The sequence below is a fragment of the Chanos chanos genome, chromosome 3 (genome assembly GCF_902362185.1).
Source record: "Chanos chanos chromosome 3, fChaCha1.1, whole genome shotgun sequence".
NCBI classification, from domain to species: domain Eukaryota; kingdom Metazoa; phylum Chordata; class Actinopteri; order Gonorynchiformes; family Chanidae; genus Chanos; species Chanos chanos.
In genome coordinates, this window is record NC_044497.1 from 15583951 (window position 1) to 15598538 (window position 14588).

General features: G+C 38.8%; 1 protein-coding gene across 1 annotated transcript; it reads right to left on the minus strand.

The window, feature by feature from the left end:
• Positions 1–11056: 11056 nt before the first annotated feature.
• On the minus strand, positions 11057–14116 carry LOC115808138 (phospholipid scramblase 1). The gene is made up of 6 exons (XM_030769418.1): positions 14048–14116; positions 13836–13878; positions 13436–13656; positions 12285–12446; positions 11649–11807; positions 11057–11086 (listed from the first exon to the last, which is right to left on the minus strand). Exons 1-6 carry the CDS (start codon positions 14114–14116, stop codon positions 11057–11059), a joined length of 684 nt encoding a protein of 227 aa, XP_030625278.1.
• Between the last annotated feature and the right edge of the window lie 472 nt (positions 14117–14588).

A 14588-nucleotide genomic window follows, 5' to 3' on the forward strand; every position in this document is an offset into this window, starting at 1 on the left:
AATCTGACATGCTGTCAGAACCTGCGGGGCCATAATTCACAAAGGCTGTTCACGGACATGGGCTGGATAAGAGCTTCAGTCTGTAAGGGTGGAGGTGGACAGGGCAGACCGAGGATAAGCCCTCTGAATGAGACCTCCACAACGATGCCTTAGGGTACAATAACCAAACTAGAGGCCATTCTAAAATCCTCATAAAAGTAACCTTTTGCACAGGGATAAACAGGCCTTTCATTCAATTTGGTGAGACAGGACATTCTGTTCGACTGTCAAGGTAAAATCAGTTATTTCCTCTCTGACATCACTCTTCTTCGTTTTACTGTGTTCAGACAAAATCCTTCAACAGATGACCTCTGGACGGTTCACCTGGGGTGGTTAAAGGGTGTATTTAAATTAAAATCCTTGCACTCCCTGGTAAAAGGGCCTCACACACATAGGCTGTCGGATCATTTAAGAGGCTGTCATGATGTCCAGGGTGTTTGGAAAACCTCATCACAATCCCTGATTGGCTGCAGAAAATGCGTCATCACAACAGTGGTATAGCCTCTAAAGACCACGGTTTAATTATACTAGAGGCAACACGTAGGCAAACTGGGGTTCGTGCGCAATTAAGAACAGTTGGAGCTATTATGATCTGTTGTGCTACCGTCTAGTGCGTGCTTTCATTTAAATTTGGATTTTTACAACCAGCTCAGCGGAGCGGCATGCTAAGTTTAAGAGAAAGTGACTGCTTTTGTCTACTCTGTGTGGTAGGTTTACAGAGCCATCATGCACAGGCTCTATTCAGGGCTGAATGAAGAATGTTTAGTGTCGTTCAAACAGCCCTTAGTGTTGTGATTATCCCCCATTCCACCCATTCTCTACAGATGACAATCAGAGTCCACATCACCACTCATCTGCTCAGTTTAACTGTCTGTGAGTGCTTTAAGGTATCTCACTCCTAGAAAAACATTATCTAAGTTTATAAAACAGGAAAGAAAACATTTAGAATTCACAAATGTTTCAACACTGTAAGTTTTAGCATGAGCCACATATTAACCACATCTTCTGTGAAAAGCGACCTCTGGCTTTTCTGTGTGAGTAATTTCTATGAAAGCTGGTCCTTCAGAATGAATCAGAATACGATTGTTAGCGAATATTTGCAAAAATTCAGGCAGCATATTGTGTTTTTATGTGAAACAGAAAATACATAAGGTTAAATTCTCACTGACAGAATTAAAGAACGTGTATAAATATTAATATGCATTCAGCTGATGAGAATGGAAGGCGGCACCATAGGAAAGCAGAGAGAAACATAAAAGCCCAGAATGTGCTATTCTGTTTATGCGAATATGGTCAGCAAGTATACACATAATTCATGTTGTTTGTCTATGGCAGACAAAAAAAAAAAAAGGCAGCAAACGTGGAGGGCATGTGCTTATAATAGTCACATATGGTTTCATTCAAGGTTTTCTGGCTACAGGTTTTACACGTTTCTCTATGACTGTCACAAGCTGTAATTAAATAAAATGATACAGAATTGAATGAGAATGTAATTTAGAGACATCCGCGTGTTTACTGAATGGGGAGTATTCAGACACGTTCGTGAGGTTCTATGACCTCCATCATGTTTTAGAGAGGTTTTCCTTGTGTTAAATATATCTGTGGGATTTCACAGAACAGCTGATGTTTCAGCTTCTAAAACGGGTTCTGTCTGGCTCCAGTTTGTACACCAAATTACATCAAGCGTAATGGCCACCCATAATCCCAGGTAGCACACCATGTTATGTTTCTGGCAAAATCAGGAAGATTTTCTTGTCATTATACACACGTCTCTCAAAGAAGTGGATTGTATGAAAACATACGATTTGATGTTCTTGATGGGGACAAATCAGTGTTTGCGGAAATTATTTTTCAAAGAAATTTCGATCACGCTGTCATTGCCTTTTGTTTGGTTAGTAAATGTTGACATTCTGACTGACTTACAAAAATGCATACAGCTGATCTGTGGTATGATAAGTGATATGGTTTGTGCACAGACAGAGATTAATGGAAATGCCCAATGTAATAAATAATTCCTGTTGGTTTTTTTTTTTTTTTGGGGGGGGGGGGGGGGTAAATATTTTTTGGATGGATTGGGATATAGGTCACTGAGTTCTTAGCCACAAAGTGTTTTTAAACATGGGTTAAGATCAAACTAAACTTCTGAGCCATTTAATTGGTGGAAATCGTTTTTATTGCCCAATAGAGTCGAACTACGTTTCTTTCTTTCTTTCTTTCTTTCTTTCTTTCTTTCTTTCCTTTTTTTTAAGTTTCTTTTTATTTATCCAGCTCTTGTAATTCTGTTTTTACAATTGGATGCGCATTCATGGGGTGTGGATAAGCTGTGAGAAACCAAACATTGTCGCTTATTTGAAAGGCAAACGGTGCATGCAGATATAGTAGCTGCAGTGCAATTTTGGCGTCAGCGTTTCACTTACTTTGCAGACACCGAACACACGTCCCATTCTCACATGCCGCCTGCGCTCAAAGCGAGAGTCATATGCGTCCTCAGTCGTCTATTCGCACGGAAGCCCCGTATTATAGTAATTATTATCATATAGCTAACACCTTTGTCTAACCTTCTTATGGCATCCTAACAGTTCCATAAAGTGAACAAACTTCTATGTTTTAAAGACCGGTGTAAAGTGTGGGTGGCCTATATAAACAGTTATAAATGGACACAGAAATAATCTGTCTATTTAAGGTATGATGCCCTTCTTTTGACCTTCACAGTTTTAACAACTGTAGTCTAATCTTTATGAGGCTGAAAGAGGACCACTAATTCGACTTTCCTTACCTGTTGGAATTGGTTCCAGAGGTCTGTCGACGCACTGAGAATAAAGGACACACTGTAGGAGCAAATAACCGAGCAGGTAATACCGGCCGAGATACTCCATCGCACAGCTCACAAGTTTGTAAAGTCCCTGATGAATAAAAGTAGGTGAGGAATAACTAAGGGAAGCACTTCTTTGGGTCTCTCCCGTCGCTCAACAGTAACGGTCAGTGCGCAGTGTGTCCATCCAGCGTCGGGGTGGAGGGTTCTCGCGATGATAAAATAATGAGGACAAGAATCTCAGCCAATCTCAGAGTAGAGTCTGTTCGAGTGCTGAAGAGGTTCAAGTAGCGACTCAGCGGAACGGAATAAATACCCCGCTGTTATAACCGGAGAGCAGGGAGTGCAAGGTGTGGTTTGCTAATTGAGGGTACTGCCACTTGGTAAGAGAAAAGAAGATAACGGAGCCCTTGATCCAATACGAGAGTGGCAGGAGTGAACGTGTGACTTCAAACAAGTACAGCTGTGTTTAACGAACACCCCCTCTGTTCCTCTACCGCCCTTCCTCCCCTCCCCAAATGGTCCCTAAAATACGGGACGCTTGTGGTCAACAGCTCTTTGCCCCCTCACTTCCCAGTTAAGGAAGTATTTCTTGCGCTAACAAATGTAAAGAGTAAAATGTGAAATGTCATCGTTGATAAATAAATTAAATCAGCTTCACTCTATGAGCTCCACTCTCCTCCAAACATTTTAAAAATGACATGTGAAATATTTGACTTTCACACACAACTATCTTTAGTTATACACACGCGCACACATACACACACAGTCACTCATTATTTATGACACTAATGCCCCCTCTCCACAAACAGTCATAGACGCACACACACACACACACACACACACACACACACACACATCTGTACACACACAGACACACACCTGTAAAATCTGCAGTTGCTATAAAATATTTCTGAACCCTGAAAGGGTTCATGGATTCACTAGGTCTCTTATGTACATCATGTCATGGGCTTTGTGCTTCTAGACAAAAGAATATGATTGCATCATTCAGGAACCATTGTGCTCCTACTAAACATTTTTAGTGACATAAATTTTGTTCCAATTTTTTTTGTCTGATGTTCTGTGATTCTAAGCATTTTGCTGTTATGTCAGTATAGTGAGGTTAGCATGGATATATGCTTGAAAAAGGAGTGGTTAGAGAATATTACAAAGTGTAATACATCTGGACTTGGAGCTGAAAGTAGACAACAAGAAACAAACTCTCCAAACTTCTGTATCTGCTTCTAGTAAGTTACAAGACAAGGCACAAAACACTATAAATATGGTGTCTATTTAATATTGCCTTATAAAGAATTTTACCACAGGGCAAAAAGTTGAGTGGAATCTCAGATTGTATTTCTTTAAACATACTGTGATTCGTCAGCGTAGCTAAATGAAAAAAAAAAAAAAAAGACTTCATTTCTGAGTTCGAGTGTGAACAAGGCGCTAATATAGATGTCCGTACTTACAGACCATATTTTCTTTACAACTATCATACAGTATTATTGAAAGATGAACCTTCTACAGGATGACAGCCTAGTAGATATTGCCAGTTATTATTAAGTTGTGAAACTTGGAGCAGATTTATCGAGTTATTGAACTGTTTGTTACTAAATCTGTTTTGGGAGATTTCAGCTTACGCAGTTTTAGATGGTGTACATAGATTCCACTGATCCCATTGACTTATTGTATTTTAAAACTAATATTTTATATTTTGGAACAACATTGTATTTTGGTGTATGCATGTTTCTGTCAGCACAGTTCCAACCTCAGCTTTGTTTTCCATGTTCTCTGCTATGCTCATCTTTCCAGTTACTTGATAAATCAGTGTAAATATATGAAGTTTATTCTCTTGGCTTTAGCCCAAGTATTCTGAAGGCAAAGAATTTACCTCGTAAACTCAATAAAAAACACCCCTCTTCAATCGTTCACTATTATGCTTTCCTGTCTCCTTTCTTTTTATCCCAAATGACTTATCCAGATTGACTGCGTCTCTAGATCATACAGCCATTGCTCAGACTTTGTCTGAGGGAGAGGCGTCGCTTTCATGGAGTCTAATAAACGAATCAGGATTAGACATTTACACGGGCCACTGGGAACTCTTATTACAAATGACAATACAAGACACACTTGGAGCAATGGCCATTCTAGATTTTTCTTGAACTCAGAGGGAATCCCAGAATGTACCGTTGTCAGACATTGTCAGTACTGTCAGCTCTGGAAAATGGTTTCTCAGTCACAATTGTGAGTCACTCCTGCCTCGGACGCCAAAGTCCCTCAACTCTAATGGAGCTTTTGCCATAATTGCTGCTTGAAATAGCTTTCCTTTTTTTGTTGCGAGTAGGTTTCTTTCATCAAGCCACTTTTGTTAAAATTATAAGTTTGGGTCGATATGGAACACTCCTGCCTCTAATCATTCACTACCTCTTGCCCCTGTGGCTGGCCAAACAGAGGGGAGATGGAGCATCCGGACTTGAGGGCAAAGCAAAGCGATAGAGCAGACCTGCATTTAAAGTGACATTACTGGGGTGTGTATGTGTGTGTGTTAGGGGGTGTGGTGGGGGGTGGGGGAGTCCCACCATACAACTGACTATATTTTTCGTTTTGCCATTAAAGCCTATCTGAGAACAAAAGGAACCATCAGTTCTGCAGAAGTGGGAAAGCTACAGATAACATTATTGTGATAACTCTTCAGTCATTTCCCTCACAATTACAGATAAAACTCGGCCAGTACCAAGCTGTTCCTGTACTGCTCTTCAGATTTATGGTGAGACTTGCAGACATAACTATGTACTGTCCCATTTGGAGGGATCTCCGAGCAGAGATTTCCAAGAGCTGGAAAGTGGAGTTTTTACTGGACAGCTCAAGATGTCATTCTGGGAGGCTCCTCTAGTTATTCCTTAAATTATATAGAGGATGAGCTTGACGAGTGGTCTCTCATTAGTATAATACCGAATATGATCATTAGAGAGACCAGTCTGAAGTCAGAGGCTCATAAAAGTCTACCTATTTATATTCTCATCACTATCCTTTGAAGGAAAAAAAAACATTATAAAACACTTAAATTGAGGTTGTATTTCCAATCCCTGTAGAGAATGTGCATTGGAAGCAAGATTAGAATAGCTCAAGCTTTGTGGAGTATTTGTAAAGAAGCTCAAAGAGGATGTTAAAAGGAGGATTTGCCTCTGTGTAAACAATGAGGACTCACTGATTTTCGGTCAGAGAGGTTCTAATGTGTGTTTAAGGCGGTGCTGTGCTGGAGAGTGAAGCAGCGCATTGTACATCATGGTCAAATTCCTTTTTTTTTTTTTTCAGTCACCCTCCACTCTGAATGTAGAAGTGTTTTCTTAGGCAACGTTTGAACAGATGGATCTTACTGGGTCCTTTGTTTAGTATTGTGCAGAGTCTCACACGACGACACAGGAAATTCCAGATGGGTTGGAGCACTCGTCTTGAAATGACATCGTTTGTTTCTTTTTTTGCCGTCACACCCATCGGAAATTCCTCATCAAGGCATTAAATGCAAATGTATTCGCCACATTAGCAAAATTCTCCAATAAGATAACGTGGGCCTCAGGTCTCTAAAAACTATACAAACTTTATCAAGTATGGCTTTTCAGTGCAATTTTTTTTTTTTTACGGACATTCCAGAAAATGCTCCGTCTTGCTCTGTCCGAGGCTTGAACTGAACACTTTACTTGCACCCCATATGTCAGGACTATGTAAACACAATGAGAATGTCCCAGTAAACAAAGCTGTTGTCGCGTCAATTCATCACAGTGAGCTGGGCTCTGATGTCTCTTTCCTGTAAAGCAGTGAAAGAGGTGGAACAAAGACTACATCCTCACATTTTCACTTACAACTTTCATTCCCTTTAAGAATAAGACAACCATACAAGCCACACGCCTCATCAGAACAGTCCGAATACAGCTTGGCAGAGGATATGCAATAGGAAAAGATGCCCTACCATGTACAATTATCTTCATGGAGTTTCTCTCGGCTGATTGTGCCATTCAGAGCAATGTCATTTGATTGCGTGGCATGTGGGACATGATTAAATGTTAAGATCCTTAGAAAAGACCATTACGATAAACTATTTACCTGAAACACGTTTTATATTGCATAGTTCAGGGAACACCAGTGATTTGGAGTGCACTTTATAACTGGGATTTATTCAGATTTGACCTCGCTGAGAGAAGAGAGCAGAATATTAGTTTAAATCACATGTTGCCCACCAAACACCGACATCCTTAGACAGTGCTTTCCCCTCTGACAATAAGTGGAGAAAAATACTATTTTCCAGAGCTGAGCAAGCTGGAATTTTGCATTCTTTTTTTTTTTTTTTTTTTTGGTATTTCAGGTGGCTGTCTGTTCCTGTGACAAACAATGTTTATACGTCAAACAGAGGAACGTGAGTGAGTAACCGTGGACACCGTCTGTAGGATTTTTTTTTTTTAAGCCAAGCAAGAATTCAAACTATGTAATCAACTGGTGTCATCCATAAAATTACCTCAGAGGACGATTTGTCCTACATTATTGGGAATAAGCCATCTGACATGAATTCAACAGCCCTAGGGATAAGAATTTTAAAACTGTCTGAAAAATGAAAGTTGATTATAAACAGAAACAGGGCTTCAATTCAGAAATTCAGCTGTTCTGGAGGTTACCCTTTTCCAACAACAGCAGGATTTGTTTAAGCATTACAACAAAACATTACAACACTGTGTTTAAAAGATACATGTTTCAGATGGCAGATAGGCTCTGGCAAGAAGTCAACACATGTTGTGCACAAACAAGCTCAGGGACCATTCCAGTTTTCCCACTAAATGAAGTTTCACATGCCAACTGCACTGCCAGAGCGTTGATCATGAAACTGCAATCATCACAACTTTCAAGGCGTGTTTAATTCACCATGGATTTACTCAACACAGCAAGAAACAGTTTGATTATACATCTTTGTTTTTTAAACAGTCACACTGAAGAAAAGATTCATATAAGGCTAACTTGACAATCACTTGCAGATTTCAAATAAGTGTGTAAACTGTATACACAAATATTTCCACGCAAAAAATTATTTAGTATCTGAGTCGTCAATGCATAATTTTAAGCAAGATTATCATTGTCTACTAAAAATAAAGAGAAAAATGACATGGGGGGGATACAAAGGAAAGCAAGAATATTTTAGCTTCCAAAAGCTGTCCAGGTCTAAACTGAAAGCGGTTATTTAAATCTTACAGAAGTAGACTATGAGCTGAATTTGTGCAAGTCTGTTATTGGAAAGGGAAAAGGTCTTCCATTTCAGGTTTTACGATCTGAAAAAACACGAAATATCAGATCAAATGTTTTGTCCCATTGCACTTGATTGTAAATCAAGTTTAATCCTGGTTTTAGCTTTGCTCTCTCTCTGTCTCTCTCTCTCTCTCTTTACGGCATATAAATCTTCAGTTAAGCGCTGCCCATTCAGAGATCAAACAATTACATCAGCTGTTTCCTTACAACCGAGGTTTGTTGATCTTTTTCAGATAGCATGGTAAAAATGGCATTACCCTACAATGTCACCCACTGAATCATAATTTTGCTTCATTGCAACAGGCTCTCTCAAAATAAAGATGGCTGTGTACAGTCCGTTCTCCGACCACAGTTGACAGAGGGCAGCCAAAAGTTAGCAGGGAAAACTGTGCACTGCTGTTCTTCTGTGCCCATTCTCATTCATTTTGGCTGTGAAAAACATGCAGTAATGAAAGGGAAATTAATGTTCAAAAGAAACAAAAAGAGTCTACTTTTTTTTCTGTACCATCTGCCTTCAACATCAGTGGTGTTAAATCTGCATTATCTACTCTATAAAGTAACCATCAAGTCTTAGGAATTAATTGTCTGATTGTGTGGCTTTTCTTTTCTTCTTTCTTTCTTTCTTTCTTTCTTTTTTTCTTTCTTTCTTTCCCATAGACACAAGTCGTTTTTGTTTTTTTTTTACACCAAAAAGTCTCATTTCAAACTGCTTAGCAATAGCACTTCAAAGAATAGATTTCACCTCTGCAAGTATTTGGCTGGCATCATCAAAATAATGGTTCTGTGAACTGTAGAATACACTGGATGCAGCAATGCAGGGCAGCGTGCCTTTTGATATATCAATATATTCAAATCCGAGGTAATTTCAACAGTTCCCGCCATTGCACTGTGTGTTAGTGTTTAGTGCTGAGAGTGTTCTCATTGTAAAACTTTACAGTTTTTCAGACCAAGCTGTAAACTGTGGTAACGTCAGAGCAAGGAGAGTGCTGGTTCTTTAAAAAGTTCTTCATTTAAAAGCAGCAAGCTTTTGTGAGTTGTTTGTCAATTAACTTTCTTTTCATTTTCCCTATCGTTCTATCTGCTGGATTTTTCATTTAGAAAAAAAAAAAAAAAGCTGAAAATGACTTTATTACACTTGTAATGTGGAAAAGATTTTAAACCACGAAGACCTTAGTGTATTCCTGGGAAAAAACAGTCCAAATTAAATAATTCTGTATACAATAGAATTTGTAGTAGGAAGACTCTGCTTTTCAACTAAGAGGAGGTGTGCTAAGCCTGGTTTTAATATCGTTTTTGTCTTCAAATTGCTTCCGGCATATTTCCCATTGGTCATATTTTGTAATATTTTCAGTAATCTGTTTTTGAATACCTCCCATCGCACAGATGACACAGTGGTCACTTGACATTACTCCTTCAGTATTTGTTCTGATCAATAAGATAGGGGAATATTACTAGGGGAGTTATTTCTTCTCTTAACTCTGAGAGTTTACCAGTGCTGTGAAGGCAAAGGGACGCTGAGTCATGTGGAGGCTATTTTCTTTTTTTTTTAATTTTCAGAATAAGAATATTACGCCTGGAGGACAAAACATGGTGAATAGAGGTACATTTTATACAAATCACAAAAACAGTGCACTTGTTAGATTACATTCATCAGTGTATGAAAAAAGTATTTCCTTACGGGAGGCATTGGTTAGAATTTGGCTAGCGAGACAAGTTCCACATAGATATGTTTATATTGCAAGCATCAGTCCCATGCATAGGCCTACCTGAGTCAGACTGAAAATGATATATATGTCTTAGGTAATGAGACATACATATATGTTTAATGCAGCTCTGTAGGTTCTTAAAGTGTGTGTGTGTGTGTGTGTGTGTGTGTGTGTGTGTGTGTGTGTGTGTGTGTGTGTGTGAGAGAGAGAGAGAGAGAGAGAGACAGGGAGACAGAGAGAGAAATGTAGGTTTACAAGAGCAGCACTGCCCTCTAGTGTGTGGTTTTAAATCTTACTTGAAATAATAATAGCTTGTTCCGAGTCCACCAAAATACATAAAACTAGACAGGCAATAAAAGCTATAAAATCTCAGAAGAATCATGTTTCACAAAATAAATTCAAAATAAATAATAATAATGTTTAAACAAATACTTAAACAAATGTTCTGAAACACTGCAGATCAACATTAACCAAAAAGAATATTTTGTCCACATGTAAGTTGTTTAGCAATCAAAACATAAATACCTACATGCATGGCTATGGATTTTTCTGAACATTTCAACTCAAACTCATTTAGGGAATTCCCTCACTATGTCTCATAAAGGTAAATAAGTACATGCCAAAGTTTTCTAACAAAATAAATCTTGTAAATTTTGCAGTGTATTAGACACTAATGTGTTCCAACAAGCTGACAAGAAGACTTACCCCTCTGGCTTCACGGCAGATGTCATAGTGCTATGAAGTTATTTTTGGTCACTCGATTGACAGTTATAGAGAGATCTAGAACACCCTCTCAAACTGTTTTTTTTTTTTTTATATAACCAGCTCATAAATATAATAAACATTATTTTCTACAATGTTTTGAAATTTTGGTACCACTGTGTGACAAAATACTTTAGGACAGCGTTAAGCGTTGGGGACTAAAAACACAACAACCTTTGTTTAGATTTGCCCACACATCTACACTTGTCTATCAAACCTTGACTCAGCATCAGCGTCCATATGAAAGGACCACTTCCAAAGGAAGAGCAAAGAGACATGTCCCTTCTTTAATTCCCAGCTGTATCCTATCTGGAAGGGCCCACACGAGCCCTGCAGGGGTGGGGTGGGGGGTTGGGGGGGGGTCGGTTTCACAAACAGTGCCAGGTCAAGGAGGCTGCACTCTCTTCTCTCTTCTCTAAGCACCGCAATGTCTGTATCTGACCAGTGCTTAATTGTTACTCTCAAAGAACATGAAGTCCTGGAGAAAGGCAAGAAATAATGCGGTGTTACTATGAATATGGATGAAAATATAAAGTCAATATTAATTACACAACGTTATATGTTGTATTTGCTGTATAATTAGAGACTCAGACATAGACTGGCTTTATTGTCATTTCAGCCATATACAACTGGTACACAGTGAGATGAAACAATGTCCTTCCAGGACCATGGTGCTACATAGAACAACACTGAACCACATGAGACTACACAGACCTAACTAAGACTACTCAGACCTACATAAAGTGCATGTGTGCAAACATGTACAAACAGCACACGCCAGTGCAAAATTACTAAGACAGACAGTGCAAAATTACTAAGCCAGACAGTGCAAAGTTATGAGCATTTTCTTCTATATTTATTTATTTGTTTAGTTGTTGTTTTGAAGATTGGTGAATGTCCAGAGTTTATTGTCAAGAGTAAACATCTGAATAATAAGCAACACTAACAAATTTCACTTTAATTAAGAATGACTTTAAAATATTTCTGTGTACCTTAAGGTTATGAAGGGTGCATGTGATCAAACAGTAGATGACACTTACAATAAGAAAGCAGGCCCCAATCATGACAGCTTTCATCCTAACGTCCAGATCCATGGGAAATTGGATTCCAAAGTTATCTGCATCTGTGAAGGCTTCCCGGAGAAGGCCAGTCCACTGTTTACTGATTTTCCCAATGCTGATTTCATCCATGGTCAAAATCTATGACAGAGATGCAAACACACACTTTTAATAATGCCATATTTGGTAACACCTTAAGACATCACATTAATACATTGTATTTCTTTCAAGCTACTAAAAATAAATGATGAAAGCACTTGGTTTGACGCACTGAAAGGCTAAAAGTTGTAAGGCACAGAATTCTTATTGTTAAATGTTAGGATATAGCTCCCTCTGGTGGTTATTATGGGACATAGCCATTTACCTCTCTGCTACTACTTTTGGAGTGGTGCTATTAAGAGGCTCTTTAGCCATGCTCTGGCACCAAGTCAGAATATCTGGAGTGGACAAATTCAGACCAAGACAAGACGGAAATAACCTCAACCACACATCGATATATATATATCTAGACTTTTTGCTTTCAAGAAACTCAAAAATGTATGATAGTTGTAGAAGAATTGGAAAAATGTTTGTGTCCTGTTTTGTTTAACTTAATTTTGTAACAGCACGCATTTGTACCTCAAAGTCCACATCGGGCAGGCAACTCCAACCACAGAATGGCCCATGAAGTCTGAGGACGGCTTCCCTGTTCTCATTCTCAATGATGAACTTGGGGAAGAAGGGGTGCCACTGCTGGATGACATAGCCCACCGTGTTTCCTGGAGGAGCCTGAATCTCCAGCTAACAAAGGGAATTCAGGTACAAGAATTGGGGATGTGAGAAGAAGAAGAAGAAGAAGAAGAAGAAGAAGAAGAAGAAGAAGAAGAAGAAGAAGAAGAAGGAGGATGGCAATTGCATGTATTCAGAGCATTTTAGAGAGACAAGTAAGCTACTCCTATAGTAAAAATTAGAAGAAAATATCAATTAAGGCACCTAGACCACATATTGTGACACTATGTTCATGTTAAGATATGTATGTATCTATATATCTACAGGGCATTTGGAAAGTTTTCAGACCCTTTCAAGTTTTCCACATTTTGTTGCGTTTCAGAATCATCTTAAAATGGATTCAACTCCATAATGACAAAGAAAAAACAGGTTTTTGGAGGGTTTTGTTAATTTTTAAAAAATATAAGACTGAAATATCCCATTTACATAAGTATTCAGGCCCTTTGTTATGACACTTGCAGTTGAGCTCTGGTGCATCCTACTTCCATCAATGGTCCTAGAGATGCTTCTACAACTTCACCAGAGATAACCTGTGCCTAAATGAATTCACTGGACATAATTAGGAGAGGCACACGCTTGTCTATATAAGGTCTTGCAGTTGATGGTGTATATCCATAGACCTGTGAGACAGGACTGTGTCAAGACACAGATCTGGAGAAGGATACAAGAATATTTCTGCAGCATTGAAAATGCCCAAGAGCTTGCCTCCATCATTCTCAAACAGAACTGATTTTGAAACCACCAACAGTCTTCCTAGATCTGGCTGCCCAAACAAACTGAGTAATCAGAGACAAAGGCCTTGATCAGACAGGTACAACACTCCAAAAGCCTGTTTTTGCTTTGTCATCATGGAGTATTGTGTGTAGACTGATGAAAAAAAATTAATTGAATCCATTTTAAGATGAGTCTGAAACACAACAAAATGTGGAACTTGAAAGGGTCCGAAAACTTTCCGAACGCACTGTATAAATATATATATGGTTTAATGCTGGTTAAGTCACCTCTTGCAAACAGCATGGAAAAAAGCAGGACATGCATTTGAGGGGACGGTGAATGGTTATGATTTCCTGTCCGTAGTTATCGAGAACCCGTATGACAAAGGAACGTAAAGGACCGCAGCACTGTCGAGTAAGGCAGTCGTTTTCCTCCACAGCATAGAACACGTTCTGTCCCATGGAGTTACGGATCTCATACTTGTTGTTGCTCTCAAAGCCCGCCAAAGCTGCTCACAATATTAAGATAAAGAGACAAAAGTCCATACAAATAAATTGCACTTCTAACCCACAGTACATGAAAGCCAAAACTGAACTGTTGTGTTACTACTGTATAAAAAAACAGTTATAACAATATCATTTATAGTAACATCGTATTCATTAACAAAAACAAGAACAACTGCAATACCTTCTATGAGTTCGACTTTCTGTTTTATGAGAAGTTGATCAATCTGCATTATCCAGGGAACAAAAAGAACACAAAAATGTTGATCAAAGTTTATGTTTATAGATGCAGTATTAAATGCATATGAAATACAAGACAGTATTAAGTAAGCAGAAATGTAAAATTCTGTGAGGCCTTTTTAATGCCATGCTTTTAGATAGACAGAGATTGTTCACCTGTGTCAGGTACTCAAGTCCAGGGGGGCATCCTGGCATACCATGATTGGGCATCATATACATATGCATTGTTACTGATCAACTGTCCAATATATCTGTTCAACAGAAGAAGACTTCAGTCAAACAATTGAAACTTTATCGCCACCTATGGGCATTACACAGCAAGCCATAATGAAAATTCTGCCATCTATATTAAAGCATTTGCTAACCCAAACATATTATACGTGTAAACACACACACGCACGCACGCACGCACACACACACACACACACACACACGCACGCACGCATACGCACAAAAGTAGCGTTATATTTGCGTGGACATTAGCTGGCATTGTTAACAGCGGGGCGATTATAGGTGGCGTCAGACAAACTGCTCCCAGTAGGACCATGTCTTATTAGGGCGAGAAAAAAAACAACCAATGGAAACCGTTAGCCTGCAACCAGTGACCCATATTGACTTATTTATCTATTGGTACTCCTCAAGGCATTAACAGACAAAGCTGTACGTATCTTTCTCAAGTAATAAACTGACTGAGGTA

Coding starts and splice junctions, on each gene's coding strand:
- LOC115808138 (XM_030769418.1), bottom strand. CDS start 14,116: ATGCATATGTATATGATGCCCAATCATGGTATGCCAGGATGCCCCCCT. Junction 13,879..14,047: donor GACTTGAGTACCTGACACAG/GTGAACAATCTC, acceptor TGGATAATGCAG/ATTGATCAACTTCTCATAAA. Junction 11,087..11,648: donor TTGGGGCCTGCTTTCTTATT/GTAAGTGTCATC, acceptor GCCTTTCTCCAG/GACTTCATGTTCTTTGAGAG.